We start from the raw sequence: 17,722 nt of genomic DNA, 5'->3' as shown, positions 1-17,722 counted from the left end.
ATGGGGCATTAGAATCTTGTTGTCTCATTTGTTGTTTTGAGCGAGCAACTCCTTGGCAATTACATGGTATTTTGCTGCTGGTCTTTTCCAATGGTTTGACTTCTTCAAATTGGGGTTGGAGGGTTTAATTGCATACTTGTATTGCTGACCATTATTGTTAGGTTTCTTTGCTCTATTTCGAGAGGCTTCTTTATGGGACATTGGGACTGCTTGCTCTAGGTGCAGAAGAGTTTAGATGTTTAAATTAAATTAAATTATTTTTAGTACTTTCTTCTATTTTAAATTAACTTTTTTTTACTTTGCTATAAATAAGGTTTATTTTGATTTTATTTAGGTTTAAAGATCTGTTTAGATCTGCTTTTTGTGCTTGGAGAACTCAGTTAGAAAAAGATCCACCCAAGCAACACATACTCTTTTGAAACCCTTTTATTGCCCAGGGCGGTGTTCAACCAGAAGTACCTATGTCCATGCTTCTCCATTCACATCTTCTATTGCATCATTTATTGTTCCATCAGAATTTTGAATCGTCCGAAAATAACCCTTGCATTTCATCTCTTCTATTTGACATGGGACATTTGCAACAATCAAAGAGAATGAGGACTTTTTGGTCGAAGAAGGAGAAATTTTCTGCTGAAGATATCTAATATTTTTATCATTCACCGAAGAAATTAATGCAATGCTGGAACTAAATATATGTTTATTGATTGATTAGATTAGTTTATATGCGAGGCAATTAATCATGTATTAGCATAAAACTCATTTTTAATATTTTTAATATTGGATTGTTTGATAATTTTAATTTCTTTTGGATTATTATGTATGTTTTATTACATGTATCAAGTTCATATGATATTCAGTTTAATTAGTCATGGAGTATTATATTATAAAACTCTCGTCCTTATTAGTAACTACACTCCCAAAAACTTTGTCGATTAAAGCCATCCAAATATTAAGCTGTTTGGATCAGCCTTGAAAAAGCACTTTTGTGTTTTCTGGCTAGAAAACCCACTTATTTTAATTTGATTATGAAAAGCGCTTTAAATTTATAAGTTTACATACGTAAGTTTATTCTTCGGGATGCCAGGAGAGAACTCTTTTTTGTTGCTTATTCTCGAGAAGTCTAAATGTTTTTTTTTGTTTTTTTAACTTCTTTTTTTCTTACCGTCTTTTTAGATGATTCAAATTTTATTAGAAGGTACTAAAGTGACTGTATTGTATTAATTAGTAGTACTGCTTATTTTTATATAATTTATTTTTGTCCTTGCTGTTTTCTTTTTGGTTAACAATGCATTTTGTCTCCCGTAGTCTTGTCCTTCTTCATCAAGAGAGGTTTTCTATTCAACCTCTTATTCTCCCAAATGAAGAGGGTAGGAGTTGTTTGCTGATCCATTAACAGGTTTTCTCATGTTATACTTTTCATTGGATTTAGGTGGAGCCAATTTTTGAGAAAGGCGTTGATCAACAGTCTATGGATGAAGCACGGGTTCTATTGGTCTGTTGAACAATTTTGCTGCATTTGTATGGTTTGGTAGTATTTTTTGGACTCCATAACTTTCTGGGTATGACTTGCATTATGTTCCTCTACAGGGTCGTATTCTAGATGCTTTTGTTGGGAAATTCAGTACTTTCAAGCGTACAATACCCCAGGTAACTACGCTTCTCTACTGTAAATACATCATTTAGAGCAAAAGAAGTTGGATGGTCGATGTTGTTAGATTGAATAAGCAAATTTAGCGGAGAAGAGAGTTATGGTTACTATATGTTGGCTAACAATTGGAAGTTTCTTGTTTATATTTAAAGCAATCTCCTATTGGCACTTTATTGGTTTTTGAAGAAAAACAAAGTAAAGTTTATCGGCTGAGTAATTGAGGGTCAGCTACAATCTTTATTTGCTGTACTTGTTCGATACATATAGAAAACCTAAAGGATAAAACCTAGATCCTGTAATTCAAAATAGGGCAAAATCAGATCCTATCTAATCTGATATATTCTAACTAGCTTAATAATAATACATAAAATAATCAACTTAAACATCAAGTAGTAAACTAACTAATTGAGCCCCTTTCTAAATGGGCTTGGGCTTGGGCTTAGGCTTAGGTCTTCATGTTTCAACAGTTTTTAAGACAACCTTGAATTCATTATTTCTAGGGCAGTGTCCATTTCTTTGCACTCATGGCTTCCATCTCTTATTGGAATTATATGCGGTGTATATGTCTTTTTGTGAATGTCCAAATGCGTCTTCATGGCTTGATCATCGATATGAAGCTGGTTGCTGAGCCTTTCATCTGAATAATCCATTGATATTCCTTTTATTGTTCATGGGCTGTTTTTGATTCATAACTTTAACTAGCCTTGTAATGCCTGCTGTTTCATGCTATGTTTTCACTCAACTTGTTTGGCAATATCATGTTTGCTTCTGCTAATAGCTGTTGGAGGAGGGTGAGGAAGGAAAGGATCGTGCTACTCTGAGGTCAAAACTGGAACTGCCGGTGCAGGTTAGTGGGATACTTTTGTGAGGATATATTGGTTCTGCAATATTAATTTTGCATTTGGATCAATGTCAATTTTACTCTTTTGAAATTTTGGGTTGAAGGAAAACAGAATATTGCTACTGGTTTGAGTGTAAGGACTGCGTTATATAGAGAAAATGTGAGGATCTGGTTGTGCTTGTTAGGTCAGTGTAGTGGCAAGTAAGCAATGACATTGATTTGACTCCATTAACATTTCCTTTGCAATTTTGCACGACCATGTAATGGCTTAAAATTGGGTAAACCCTTAGTTGGATGAAGAATTATACATGTTAACATTGCTGATGTAGAGGAAGGAAAGACAATAAGGGAATATGGGAGGGTAGAGAAAATAGCTTACTGTGAAACTGTGTTGGAAATAAACTCATTTCTTCATGTCAAGAGCTGTTGAGATACATTTCCAGTTTTATTTTTCAATAACAGTTGGATACTTTGCTCCATGATAAATATTTTGTGCCATAATTAGTTTTTTTCCCCCCAATTAACTCTATTTTCTCTTTCTTTAATGATGTCAATAACTGAGGCGGCAATTTTTCCAAATTTCTTATTTCATTTTTCATTGAAATTGTCATATCTTTTGACTTCTATTCTGGTTTAAAGAGAAAGTCATTTTCAGCTTAAATATTTGGTTCTCTTTTGACTGTTGTCCCTGAATTTAATGTGGATCAAATGTTCTCTATTAAAAATATACTTGTTAATACAATTCAGTTTTTGTTTTTTCCGTTGTTGAATTGTCAGGAACGATTTTTCCATTTGGTCTGAAGGAAATCGATCCATTGTTGCTTCTTAATAAAGCTATAAATGCAGCGTGGAGTTTTCATTTGTTTTCTGCACTATATTGCATGTCTTTGAGTACAAGTTGTCATTAATATCATTGCTGATTTAGTATCATAATCTGAGTTGGTAAATCACTACTCATTTTGCTGTAATTTTGAATTTCTATGCCTTGCTCATTCATAAATTTCTTTTGGCAGGCCGTTTTGAATTTGCAGGTTCCTGTGGAACATTCTAAGGAAGTTAATGATTGTAAGCATTTGATTAAGACCTTAGTGATGGGTAATTGATTTCCCTGAACCTTCTGCAGTTCTTCGTTCATATTTGTTCAATTATTTTGTCAAGCTCTCACCTAATTTTGGTGCTTGTTTCCTTTTTGGCTGACAAAGATAACAGTTTCTCTTTTTTGTTAAATTTTAAATATTAAAGTTTATGGGTGATTGCACTTCCAGGAATGAAGACTATAATATGGAGCATCACTCACGCACATTTGCCTAGATCTCAGGTTTCGAATGCCTATGTGCAGTATTTCTTGTCTTTGATTTGGCCTTTATTGCTGTGTTGTAGAGTGTTATTTCTGATGTGTTTTCTCTTACACGTGGAACATCGTAGGTGCTTGTCCCACCATCATCTAATTTACCTTCGACTCAGGCATTCAAGGGCATGAGAGAAGATGAGGTACTTCAGATAAGCTGATTATCTTGAATATGAATTTCTGTGCTTAATAGTTGTATTTGACTTAACTCTTATATAGGTGTGGAAAGCCTCTGGAGTCCTGAAAAGTGGCGTGCACTGCTTAGCACTCTTCAAGGAGAAAGACGAGGAGAAGGAAATGCTTCAACTCTTTTCACAGATTCTGGCTATCATGGAACCTCGAGATCTAATGGATATGTTCTCTTTGTGTATGTCTGAGCTTTTTGACTGCATGATTGCCAACACTCAACTCGTCCATATATTTTCTACCCTCTTAGCAGCCCCAAAAGTGTGTCGGCCATTTGCTGATGTGCTGGTTAATTTTCTTGTGAACAACAAGCTCGATGTATTAAAGAACCCTGATTCACCTGCAGCAAAACTGGCCTTGCATCTTTTCCGGTTTATCTTTGGTGCTGTTGTTAAAACACCTCCAGAATTTGAACGGATTTTGCAGCCTCATGTGCCTGTTATAATGGAGTTTTGCATGAAAAATGCTACTGAAGTTGAAAGGCCTCTTGGTTATGTGCAATTGCTTCGCACAATGTTTAGGGCACTCCAAGGATGTAAATTTGAACTTTTACTGCGGGACTTGGTCCCCATGTTACAGCCCTGCCTTAATATGCTATTGACTATGCTTGAGGGGCCAACTGGGGAGGATATGAGGGATCTGTTGCTGGAGCTTTGCTTGACCTTGCCTGCCCGTCTGAGCTCATTGTTACCTTGTCTTTCTCGTCTTATGAAGCCACTGGTATTATGTCTCAAAGGAAGTGATGACCTAGTTGGTCTTGGGTTACGAACACTTGAGTTTTGGGTTGATAGCTTAAATCCTGATTTTCTTGAGCCCAGCATGGCCAATGTTATGTCTGAAGTGATTCTTGTCTTGTGGTCTCACTTAAGGCCTGCTCCCTATCTCTGGGGTGCGAAAGCACTGCAGCTTCTTGGCAAGTTGGGTGGTCGAAACAGGCGCTTTCTTAAAGAGCCTCTGGCACTTGAGTGCAAAGAGAACCCTGAGCATGGGCTTCGCTTGATTCTGACATTCGAGCCTGCAACCCCATTCTTGGTACCACTTGACCGATGTATAAATCTTGCTGTGGCATCTGTAATGCACAAAAGTGGTGGTACGGATGCTTTCTACAGGAAACAAGCCCTGAAGTTCCTGCGTGTTTGTCTAACATCTCAGCTCAATTTGCCTGGAACTGTTGCTGATGAAGGTTGTACACCGAAGCAGCTGTCTTCCTTGCTGATGTCTACAGCTGATCAATCATTGAGGAGATCTGAGTCACCAGAAGTAAAGGTTAGCTTGGTATTTTGCAGTGAGAAAACCACAATTGTATTTGAGAACCATGTGTTTGTGCAGTTGATTGATCCGCAAGAAGTGCCTTTCCTTGTTTGTTATTTTATTGATTACTCCTATTTGAACATTCTCATAATCAATAATACTGACGCAGTGCACAGGTCATCCATTTGTGTTTCCTTTGCCGTCTCATCTGTATTGTCTTTGCTTGAAGCCTTTGAATTCTTCATTCTTCCTTTTAGATCCCCCTCTTGATTTCTGTGCAAGCTTTGCATTTTAAGAGTGTGTGTATTTTATGGATTATTTATTGTTACTGCAATTCACAAAACATTTCATTTCAGGCTGACTTGGGTGTAAAGACGAAGACCCAACTTATGGCTGAGAAGTCTGTTTTCAAGATTCTATTAATGACTATCATTGCTGCTAATGGTGAGCCGGACCTTGTGGAATCTACTGATGATTTTGTCATTAATTTGTGCCGCCATTTTGCGGTGATATTTCATGTCGATTCTTCATCCAGTAATGCTTCTACTGCTGCACTTGGGGTTTCATCACTTTCAAATAATGTTCATGCCAGTTCTAGGCCAAAAACTAATGCTTCTTCAAATTTGAAGGAACTGGATCCATTAATATTCTTAGATGCTCTAGTTGATGTACTAGCAGATGAGAACAGGCTCCATGCTAAAGCTGCTCTTGGTGCATTAAATGTGTTTGCGGAAACACTTGTGTTTCTGGCTCGTACAAAGCATACTGATGTCATTATGTCTAGAGGACCTGGTACTCCAATGATTGTATCTAGTCCATCAATGAATCCTGTATATTCTCCACCACCAAGTGTTCGTGTTCCTGTATTTGAACAGCTCTTACCCCGTCTTCTGCATTGTTGCTATGGGCTTACATGGCAAGCGCAGATGGGAGGCGTTATGGGACTAGGCGCCTTAGTTGGAAAGGTCACTGGGGAGAAGCTATGCCTTTTTCAAGTAAGGATTGTACGTGGTCTGATATATGTCCTTAAAAAGCTTCCTATATATGCTAGCAAGGAGCAAGATGAGACAAGTCAGGTGCTCACTCAAGTTCTTAGAGTTGTAAATAATGCTGATGAAGCTAATAGTGAATCACGGAAGCAAAGTTTTCAAGGAGTAGTTGAATTTCTTGCTCAAGAGTTGTTTAACCAGAATGCATCTATCATTGTGAGAAAGAATGTACAGTCATGCTTGGCACTGTTAGCTAGCAGAACTGGCAGTGAGGTGTCTGAATTACTTGAGCCATGGTATCAACCTTTACTGCAGCCTCTAATAATGCGGCCTCTCAAATTAAAGACTGTAGACCAACAGGTATATGCTGTTGCTGACAGCTGTTTTGGTTCTACGTATAAACTTTTATATCAAGTTATTTGTATATTTGATTACTCGATTATTTCTTGTATAGGTTGGAACAGTTACGGCATTAAATTTCTGTTTAGCATTGAGGCCGCCTCTTCTGAAGTTGACTCCAGAGCTAGTTAATTTCTTGCAAGAAGCATTGCAAATAGCTGAGTCTGATGATAATGCACTGGCTACAAAGATTTTCAACCCAAAAGTGGTGACATCATTGACAAAACTTAGAACAGCTTGCATTGAGCTACTCTGCACAACAATGGCATGGGCTGATTTTAAGACTCCAAATCATTCTGAACTGCGTGCAAAGATTATATCGATGTTTTTTAAATCTCTGACTTGTAGGACACCAGAAATTGTTGCTGTTGCAAAAGAGGGCCTTCGACAGGTAAAAATGACTTCATAATATTGTAATTCATGCTTCTTTGTTGGACTAGGATGTTTTTGAAGTTTGTATGTCTTTGGTGATGCTTGTTTACAGATGCTGCTTCATCTATCTCAGAACATCTGTCTTGAAAATATCTTTAGTGTCCTTGATCATCTGTGCTTGATTGTCTGGTCTTTCCATCGATTGTTTTCTTGTTTATTTAGCAGTATAATATTGTTGTGGTAGCTTAAATTACCATATGAAACTGTTACAGTTGTAGATTTCTTTATGCTTTTGCTGTACATGCATGCTCTTGAACCTGCTGGGGATTTATTTGGGTCATTTTCTTTGCTGTCGCTTGCATTTAGGTAATCAATCAAAGGATGCCCAAAGAACTTCTGCAAAGTAGCCTTAGGCCAATATTAGTCAATTTGGCGCACACAAAAAATCTGAGCATGCCCCTTCTGCAAGGCCTGGCCCGTCTACTTGAGCTGTTGTCCAATTGGTTTAATGTTACATTGGGTGGTAAGCTTTTGGAGCATCTAAAGAGGTGGCTGGAGCCTGAAAAGCTTGCACAGAGTCAGAAGTCATGGAAGGCGGGTGAAGAACCAAAGATTGCTGCAGGTTTTACTTCAATCATTTAATCTGTTTATCCAAGTGTTGCGGATGCATCATCCTTAGCTGTTGATGCAGTGATGACGTTATTGTCTATTGTCCTTAGCTCTCAATGTACCGATAATGTTATTCTCTATTGTCACAGCTATAATCGAGCTTTTTCACTTGCTTCCTGCTGCGGCTTCAAAGTTTCTTGATGAGCTTGTAACCTTGACTATTGATTTGGAAGGAGCTCTTCCCCCAGGACAAGTTTACAGTGAAATTAATTGTCCATACCGCCTTCCACTCACCAAATTTTTAAATCGCTATGCACCCCTTGCAGTTGATTATTTTCTTGCCCGACTAAATGACCCAAAGTATTTCAGGCGGTAAGTTTCAGTGCTAGATTAGAATTATAAGCACTTCATAAGATTGAGTGCTAACTAGTTTCCATTTTCTTTTCATTTTATTTTTATTTGCTTTTTTTTCCTTCTTTTTTTTTTTGGGGGGGGGGTTTTCAATTCAGGTTTATGTATATAATTCGGTCAGATGCTGGTCAGCCACTAAGGGATGAACTTGCAAAATCACCACAGAAAATACTTGCAAGTGCTTTCTCTGAATTTCTGCCAAAATCTGATGTTACAATGGCTGCTGCATCAACCAGCACACAGTCTGGTTTATTAGCAGAAGAGAGCCTTGTTGCTGCATCCACTGATGCTTCCAATCCACCTGCAACACCTCCCAATGCAACTTCAGATGCTTACTTTCAGGGACTAGCACTGATAAAAACCTTGGTGAAATCCATTCCTGGCTGGTTACAAAGTAATCGTATGGTGTTCGATACGTTAGTACTTGTTTGGAAGTCACCTGCTAGAATATCCCGTCTGCAAAATGAGCAAGAGTTGAGCCTAGTACAAGTAAGTAATATGATAAATAGAGAGCTTAATTTAATATCAGATAAGTTATTGTTGTTGGTTGTTGTGAGCTAACCAGAATCCTTATCGCTGGCCCCAAAAAAAAAAAAAATCCTTATCAATGTTTTGGTTCTTTTCTATCATTGATTTCTGCTCTAAGGCATCCCAAGATAGAGCAAAGGCCTCCGTAAGATCTCATGACCAGCTAACTTCAATGTGCTGGCATTGCTTGCTTAGACTTTTGTATAGATTTGACCAATTTCATCACCCTGGATCATGCTTGGAATATTTTTTTTATGAATGACATTATTTCGTTGCTGGTTCCCATTTTGGTTTGCCTGAAATTTGATCTTATTGATATACAATGTAATGATTAATTGGATGTTAAAATACGCATGAGCTATAGAAATGCATCAATTTATATGTCATTGTACAGCTTTCCCCCCCCCCCCCCACATTTTGTGCCTTCTTGTAATATCGTGTGTCATTGTACCTTTACTGTCTAGAAATTCTGTCAAGCAATTAATCCATGCATAATGTATGGTTGGAAGAATATTGCAACTTTTAATTATAACACCATGCAAAGATGTCTTTGCGTTAAGATGTGTTTTTTTTTTTTTTTATCCACAGACTCCCATGTATAATTTTTATTGCTGTCATTGGGTCCGCATTATGGGTTTTGTATTGCTCTATGACTCTGTATGATATTTTCTATGTTTTGCCTTTTTGTTCAAATGCTGATTCTGCTGTATTTTCCTTTTGAGTTCTCTCCAACTTGTCCCAAATTTTCTCCACTTCATTGACAAATTATACATTTGACATAGCTATTTTCTATGAGCTCATTAAATGGTCCAAATCTTGGATTGACGTGACAAAAGATGCTATCAATTTTAGCCTGCTAACCCGCTTTCATTATCATTTATTGCAGGTTAAAGAAAGCAAGTGGCTTGTCAAATGCTTTCTGAATTACTTGAGGCATGATAAGAATGAAGTGAATGTTCTGTTTGATATACTTACCATATTTTTATTTCATAGCCGTATTGATTATACATTCCTGAAGGAGTTTTATATCATTGAGGTATTTTGTTATGTCTAAATTTCATCTCTTGAGGTGTCAATTCATATTTTTATGTGAATGTTATGAAAATTTTCTTGGTGCCTTTTAGGTTGCCGAAGGTTATCCGCCCAGCATGAAAAAGGCCCTCTTGTTGCATTTTCTGAACCTTTTTCAATCAAAACAACTTGGTCATGACCATTTGGTGGTTGTAATGCAAATGCTTATTCTTCCTATGTTAGCTCATGCCTTTCAAAATGGGCAAAGTTGGGAGGTTGTTGATCCTGCTATTATAAAAACAATCGTTGATAAACTTCTTGATCCTCCTGAAGAGGTATATCCTGATGCTATGCGGAATTTAATATTTGTTCTTGCTTGTTATTGGACCTGTTCATAATTTGTGAAGTCTGCTTGATCCAGTTTCTGGTTCAGTAAGTTTGGTACCTCAATGAATCTTGCTCCCCTTCTTCAGGTTTCTGCTGAGTATGACGAGCCTTTACGAATAGAATTGTTGCAGCTTGCCACTTTGCTCCTTAAATATCTTCAGAATGATCTCGTCCATCACCGGAAGGAATTAATAAAGTTTGGGTGGAATCATTTGAAGCGCGAAGACACTGCAAGCAAACAGTGGGCGTTTGTGAATGTTTGCCATTTCTTGGAGGCTTATCAGGCTCCTGAAAAAATAATACTTCAGGTATGCAAGCCTGGATCTTTGTTTAAATGGTCTGTACTCAGGTTACTGAGGAACTTCCTTTACTTAGCATGCATTTTCTATATTTAATGCTTCTGGGATGTCAGGCCGGATTGGTCAATGTTTTGGTTTACAGGTCGAACTGGTTGGACAGTCAAACCAGTCCTATCTAAATTAATGTAATGTTATATTAATACATTTATCACCTAATCATGTATGGGAAAAATTAGTATGTATGAAAATGTAAATTTTAATAGTTTTCTTAACATGTAATTTCTTTTAAAAAATGGCGTTCCAATCAAATTTTAATTCTCTTCCGATTATTGCATTGTTCTAATATGTGATTTGTAAATAAGTGGTCAAGGGTAGTAAGGTTAGTTTATTTAGAATATTTTATTAGTTTGCTTTATTAAGATTTGGGTAGAATGTTTTATTAAGATTTAGATAGAATATTTTATTATTTGAATTAGATATTTAAGGTTTTGAGTTAGATATTTAATTAGGATGAGGACTTACCATGACTTATAAATATGTGTAGTGATCAGTTTTCCTCATGTTTTGATTTATCGAATTATTCAGTTAATTCCAGTTGCTCTTTTTCTCCTCTGCTCTTTCCTTTCTCTTTCACTCTCTTTTACAATTCTCTATCATATTCATTCATTGATAACTTATGATCTTGATACTGAATGAGCTAATTATATATTTTTTTTCTGGTCCAATGAATGAATCAACAGAAGATTAAATGGATGGCACAAAACATTATTTGAACTAAAGTTTCCTTGAGATGCAACTTTTCAAATTCCCAAATTGCTGAGGCAAATAGGTGTGCGACCAGAAGTTTAAACTTCGAAAGTTTCAATTTTATCTTCTCTGCTTCTCGAGAAGCACAAATGTATGCTTTCCTATTGGACTTCCGCTAATTTAAGATCATTGAGTGGCTCCACCTCAGGTCTTACTGAGCTACGCTGCCTCTTCTTCCAGGCTTATTCGTTTTTGTTTTCCTCTTTCTCCTCACAAGATTCCAACGAAAAGGCTCTGTTATCTCACACACACTTGAATAGATGCAAACTGAAGAGATTTAAGGGAGTAGAGATAGAAACAGAGATGGTGGAAGGGAAAGGGTGACCGAAACAGGGAGAAAAGGAGAGAGAATCAGAACAGAGGGAGAGAGAACGGAGGCTTGAGAGAATCACATAACTCATAATATCATTCATTCATCAGAATCTAATTTCAAAGTACATAAGATCTCCTATTTATAGACTAAGGCTTCTTCCATCAACTTGCAAATAATAAAAAGAAAAGGGCATCCACTTGCATAACAGCTAAACTATCTTGGCACTTGTAATGAAAATGCATCTGCTTGCATAACAACTTGCTAGCAAAATATCTTGGCACTTGCCCAAAAGATAATATAAATAAATTAAAGCTCTCTTTTATGGTAAGCTATTCCCAAAATATTTTAACTCCTATGTTCTATCATTTTTTCCTAAGATATTTGTTCCCATATTTTCTATCACTCTGATTTATAGCTTTTCTCTCTCAACAGAGGTATAAACTTGAGATTTTCAGTTAGCTTTCATTTGGATTTGTCATTACTCAGGTTCAAACTACAGTTAAAATCCGACTCTCCATGATTCCACCTTCTTCTCTCGCTTTTCTTGCAAAACTCCTTTCAAGTTTCAAGATTTCTAGCAAACTTGCATCGCACTACAAGAACAAAAGAAGGTTTAGATCTGTGTACTTTAAAACCACTTTGTGATTGATAGAACCCTCTTCTAAACAAACTCACAAGACGACTAAAAACCAGGAATAGACAACAAAGAATGGGAGTCCTTGAGATTAACAATACTGTTACTGCATATAAGATGATTACAAAACATGACAAACAAAAGATACAATACACACACCCCCATCTCTGACAACTCAAGATACAACACACAGGACAAGAACTCTAGAACATAGACACAACAAGATCATTGAGAGGATTGGCTTTCCTTCCTTCAAAGGCCTAAGCCACACCTCAAAATTCTTCTTTACCTTTCTCTGTCAACCATAAGAAGGATTAAAAACCCAGAAAGTGACTTTCACAACCCCGGACTCATATACTTTGACTACAGTGGTCCTATAGCTACCCTACTCTTTCTTCAAAATAGCAAGTCAATAACAAAAAGGTACGTTTCCCTTAACATGTATTTTCCTAGATTTCCAAAAGTGGTCCTAACATCAATTTGTTTGTTTCCTATTAACATTCTGGGACCTTCTGTTCTCCTTTTCCTCTTATTCCCCCTTCTTCACCGCTTCTCCTTTGTTTGCTGCATTTTAAGAAAAACACTACCAACCAAACTAGTCAAAATGTTAGTTTTGACCCGTTCAAAGCAGGTTTTCCTTTTAGGTGAGTTCTCGTTTTCTTCATTTTCCAGATTGGACACTAGACTGATTCCTGGTTCAACCAGTTGAGCTAACCAAGTCAGTATGGTTCCCAGAATCATGCTTCTGGGCTAGTTATCCTGATGAATTGGTTGCAGTGGTTTCTCTGCATGTGGGAGTGAGAGTTTAACATTTGAACCTCCTAACAAAAATTCTTGAGCACTTTGTGATTATTTATTAACTCATTTTCCTATATTTCTTTTTCGTCTAGAATGATAGTTTACCTTGTTATACCTTGAAATGTTTGGTGTATGTATTTCCTGGTTTTTATTATTTATATTATATCCTTGCAAGAAGGGTGTTGTAACATGTATATATGGGACTGGCTTCTTTTATGTCATTGCTTTATTCTGTACTTTAGGCTGATTGCAGTTAGCAGTGGTAATTCTGATATTTGTTTGCAAGAATACTTGCATGGAAATGGAAAAATCTTAAAAGAATTTGCTGTGTTCTTGTGCTTTTAATGGCTCATCCAAAACTAGGTTGATTAAAATCAACTTATTGCTGAACCAGGCTCACATAAAGACTTTCAAGTTTGATCTATAGTCAGTCTGGGGATGAATTTTTGGAATCGTATGCAAATATGGGATATTTTTATCCATATTTGTACATATTGTCCACCATTAACAAAAATTTGAAACTGCAGGTTTTTGTAGCACTCCTTAGGACTTGTCAGCCAGAAAATAAAATGTTGGTCAAGCAGGCTCTTGACATATTGATGCCAGCATTGCCACGCCGTCTGCCTCTTGGTGATTCCCGGATGCCCATATGGATCCGATATACTAAGAAGATCCTAGTTGAAGAAGGTCATTCAATTCCCAACCTTATTCACATATTCCAGCTTATTGTTCGCCATTCAGATCTCTTCTACAGCTGCAGAGCGCAGTTTGTTCCTCAGATGGTGAATTCTCTGAGTCGTCTTGGATTGCCATACAACACCACAGCTGAAAACAGACGTCTTGCCATTGAGCTTGCTGGATTAGTTGTTAACTGGGAGAGGCAAAGGCAAAATGAAATGAAAGCTGTAACTGATGCTGAAGCCCCCAGTCAGATCAATGATGACTTTACCACTAGCTCAGCTGATGCTAAGCGATCCATAGATGGGTCTACATTTCCTGATGATGCAACCAAGCGAGTAAAAGTGGAACCTGGTTTGCAATCCTTATGTGTTATGTCACCTGGTGGTCCATCATCAATTCCTAACATTGAAACTCCAGGGTCTGCTAGTCAACCTGATGAGGAATTCAAACCAAATGCTGCTATGGAGGAAATGATTATTAATTTTCTTATCAGAGTGAGGCTTTATTCTAATCTTGCTATTTTACCATTACATAGCGTTGATGCTGTCTATTTAAATACTCCATAGGTTCTTCCAATTGTGAGGAATTTATATCCCATATATAATGGATTAAACGGGTGCTAGACCATCTCTCTGATAAACTCATTTTGAGTTGTGCAAATGGTTTTGACATATGCACTGTTATCTTTACCTGCCCCTCCATGTCTTAACCAAGAACAATTGGATCTGCATGCATAAATGTGATAGAAGTGGTAGTACTGGTTGAGGCAAAATTGAAAGTTAAGTGAAAGCATTATGATTGATTGTATCTTTAGCAACCCTCCACTCCTCAATACCCATTGTTTATGATTATTAACTCTTACTGGTAAAATTAGGTTGCACTGGTCATAGAGCCTAAGGATAAAGAGGCGAGTGCTATGTATAAACAAGCTTTGGAGTTACTTTCACAAGCTTTGGAAGTGTGGCCTAATGCCAACGTAAAATTTAATTATTTGGAAAAGCTGCTGAGCAGTATTCAACCATCTCAGGCAAAGGACCCTTCTACAGCTCTGGCACAGGGTTTGGATGTCATGAACAAGGTGTTGGAGAAACAGCCACACTTGTTCATAAGAAACAACATTAACCAGATATCTCAAGTAGGCCTCTATTTGTTTTCTTTATTTGATTTGCTGAACAAATTGTACATTTGTAATAAGTCATTCGTGTCTCCTCCCAGATTCTTGAACCATGTTTCAAGCATAAATTGTTAGATGGTGGGAAGTCTTTTTGCTCCCTGTTGAAGATGATATTTGTTGCTTTTCCTCCGGAAGCAGCTACAACACCAGCAGATGTAAAACTGTTGAGCCAGAAGCTGGATGATTTGATCCAGAAGCATGTATCTACTGTCACCGCCCCTCAAACATCTGGTGATGATAATGTTGCTAGCTCAATTAGTTTCTTATTGCTTGTTATTAGAACCTTGATGGAGGTGCAAAGAAACTTCATTGAACCTTCTATATTAGTTCGCATCCTTCAACGATTACAACGTGATATGGGTTCATCAGCGGGATCTCATTCAAGACAAGTAAGCAGCATTTTTCCTTTTCTATTTTCACTTTCATTCTTTGGATTCAAGGATGTTAAATTTGTTTAATCAGTTGCCCCAAAGGGAATAGATTTGGGCACTGGGGAGTATGAGGGGAATTGAGAATCATTCCTCTCCCTCGCCAATTGAACTACTTGGCAGGTGGACTTATTCCCGTTCCATCCCATCATCCTTCTATTCGTTCCGTTCTCTCCATCCCCTTGAACTCCCATCATCCTTTTTCTGAGCACATTGTATGGAAAGGTGGCATACATATTAGGCTTTGGGACTGGACCTGACCCTGCCAATTAGATGCAAGTCCATTCTGGCTTTGGAGTTTCCTTTTCTGCTGCCTCGGTTTGATTGTATTTTATCTGACATACCAATTTATTAGTCTGTTCTGATAAAAATACTGAATTCGGGTATTATTTCCTTTGAACTTCACTGAAAAACCTTTCCTATGAACTTATTCCATTAGATGGAAGTAATGTTATATTTCTAGATGATAAAATGGAGAAAGACTTGTACGCCAACTAAAACATATAACTCCTGAAAAGAGAAGTTCATCCTGATCACATAACTCTATTCAAATTAAAATAAAGCAATCAACCTTATTTTTTCTAATTTAAGCTAATCTTAAATGCATAGGAATGTTATCCAAGCAGACAAATTAAAAGCAAATAAGCTTTAATTGAACATGTATGTATATAATAGTAATAACCTTTTGAATCAATGTTTATTTCAATACTCTAATTCAAGTTGGATATTTCTGCTTGGAGCTTTTCTTCAAGCATTGTGAGTTGTCTTTTCCAATACCAACTTGAGCAAGATATCTTTTTCTCCTTATATACCCCATCTTTTGATATCGTTATCTTCTTGGTTGGAAGTCAGTTGGATTGTTTGTACCATGAGCCACCATGGTAGATGATTCTGTGTTTTCTTACTTCCCTCATTCCTCACACCTACCAACTATTGGTAGGTTTGTTGGCTCTTTTGGTATTGAGTGTCATTACTTGCCCATACATTGTTATTCATGCCTAGTAGGGTGCAACATGTAGAATGTGACAAATAATACCACTGGGATTGTCGGCCCCCAGTGGTTCAATTTTATTGAATGTGAAATCAGTACATTAAGTAGGGAAAGTTTAGGTTTAGGGATTTAAGAATCTCCCCAACTCATTCTTTAGAATCTAGGAAACATAATAGCAATATAAAAGGATAAAAATAAGTAGAAGATTATAGAATGACTTTATAATGGAATTCAACCACCCTTTCCAGCACTCCTCCCCAAGCTAGAGAATGGATGTTCAGCATTCTCATCTTGCTTCATAGTTCTTCAAACCCACTGTAGTCAGACCCTTGGTCAATATATTAACGACTTGGCAAGCCAAGCATTTCTTATATGGAATTCTGGTCAAGTTCCACATATTTAGTTCTATTGTGTTGTATTGGATTATTTAGGATGCTAATAGTTGTAGCATGGTGACTTGTTAGCAATACTTCTATAGATCTTTTCTCCTCGAGGTCGCTTGCTTTCTCTATGCACAAGTGCTATACCCTGTAGTATATCTTCTAGGAATTATTGACTTAGTCGAATCAGCTTCTATATTGATTACAACATCTCAAGAACATTTATTTTAAATAAGATTCCATTACCTAGATTCATCTCAAGTACCGCATTATTCTTTATACGACTGCTATACGCTCTTTAGTTGGATTTATAATATTGTATTTTGCCTATCTAGGGTGTACTTCCTTTATGAGACAACAATCTTGTCGACAATCCCTTGATCTGGCCATCTCCATGCCTAAGTATTTTAGACAGCCAAGGGTTTTTATTTCAAATTAATGCTTTATGCGCCTTTTGGTACTCTAGAATTGGGGCAAATGGAAATGGAATTGATTTCCATCACAAAGTTTGCTAGTACGCTAAATAGGGGTCGATCCTCCCGTGCTTTCTATTTTAGCAACTTGTCTATTGGTCTCCTTATCAAGAGCTCCCTAGCAATACAATTGGCTTCCATAAAAAAGTTGAGATTTACAATTCCCCCTCCAATAATTCATTTTTGCCACTCATTGGCGCTATCGCCACTGTTGACCTCCCCAGTATTGGCCTCACGAGATATGGCTTATTCTACTTGTTCTACAAATATCTGGAGTCGTCAAAGAGATCCAAGGCTTTTCCATTTGGTTTCCTCTCCTTAAATCCTACATCGATCTCCTCGTCTTCCACTTGTTTCCTTCTCGGACCTTCAACTTTAACCTTTTTCTCTTCAACACCAAGAAGGTCTAAGGCCTCGACATCTAGGAAGTATTAGGTTCCAATGAAGGCAGAGGAAGATCAAAAGCACCAAATCCGTAAAAGTCGCTATCTTCATTGTTAGATTTGGGTTGCTGGTGGACGTCGGTGAATCGGTGTGGTCGTTGCTGACTCAATGGTTGACATTTGTGCTTTGATGTGACCGCTGGTGGCTCCGTGGTGGTTCTTAGTGCTTCTAATATTTATGGCCTTTTTTGCTTCTGATGCTTCTTCAGATTTTTGGACCTCATGTTTTAGATCAAGTTTTTTTTTTTTGGGTTTGATTGCTTTGTTTGGAGGGGTTTTGAGTTTTTGAATTTCAATTATGTGTTTGATTTTTTGCTTCTT

The 17,722-nt window shown here is 37.2% G+C and overlaps 1 protein-coding gene across 2 annotated transcripts in view; it reads left to right on the top strand.

The window, feature by feature from the left end:
• LOC114752237 (transformation/transcription domain-associated protein) overlaps nucleotides 1-17,722 on the top strand; it is a 66,257-nt gene that overhangs the window by 34,242 nt on the left and 14,293 nt on the right. For both annotated transcript variants that reach the window (XM_028940960.1, XM_028940961.1), the window contains 18 exons: nucleotides 1,430-1,492; nucleotides 1,588-1,647; nucleotides 2,427-2,495; nucleotides 3,503-3,584; nucleotides 3,755-3,807; nucleotides 3,915-3,980; nucleotides 4,057-5,289; nucleotides 5,631-6,623; nucleotides 6,718-7,053; nucleotides 7,401-7,656; nucleotides 7,793-8,015; nucleotides 8,153-8,543; nucleotides 9,469-9,618; nucleotides 9,707-9,928; nucleotides 10,067-10,288; nucleotides 13,359-14,006; nucleotides 14,387-14,647; nucleotides 14,728-15,075. In XM_028940960.1, coding sequence (XP_028796793.1) covers nucleotides 1,430-1,492; nucleotides 1,588-1,647; nucleotides 2,427-2,495; nucleotides 3,503-3,584; nucleotides 3,755-3,807; nucleotides 3,915-3,980; nucleotides 4,057-5,289; nucleotides 5,631-6,623; nucleotides 6,718-7,053; nucleotides 7,401-7,656; nucleotides 7,793-8,015; nucleotides 8,153-8,543; nucleotides 9,469-9,618; nucleotides 9,707-9,928; nucleotides 10,067-10,288; nucleotides 13,359-14,006; nucleotides 14,387-14,647; nucleotides 14,728-15,075 — 5,676 coding nt within the window. The remainder of the gene's footprint in view (nucleotides 1-1,429; nucleotides 1,493-1,587; nucleotides 1,648-2,426; nucleotides 2,496-3,502; nucleotides 3,585-3,754; nucleotides 3,808-3,914; nucleotides 3,981-4,056; nucleotides 5,290-5,630; nucleotides 6,624-6,717; nucleotides 7,054-7,400; nucleotides 7,657-7,792; nucleotides 8,016-8,152; nucleotides 8,544-9,468; nucleotides 9,619-9,706; nucleotides 9,929-10,066; nucleotides 10,289-13,358; nucleotides 14,007-14,386; nucleotides 14,648-14,727; nucleotides 15,076-17,722) is intronic.

Source organism: Neltuma alba, unplaced genomic scaffold, assembly GCF_004799145.2.
Source record: "Neltuma alba isolate B1F8T4 unplaced genomic scaffold, ASM479914v2 tig00007294_pilon, whole genome shotgun sequence".
Classification (NCBI taxonomy): domain Eukaryota; kingdom Viridiplantae; phylum Streptophyta; class Magnoliopsida; order Fabales; family Fabaceae; genus Neltuma; species Neltuma alba.
The sequence above is the reverse complement of the archived record's forward strand: the minus strand, read 5'-3'. Positions and strand labels throughout refer to the sequence as shown.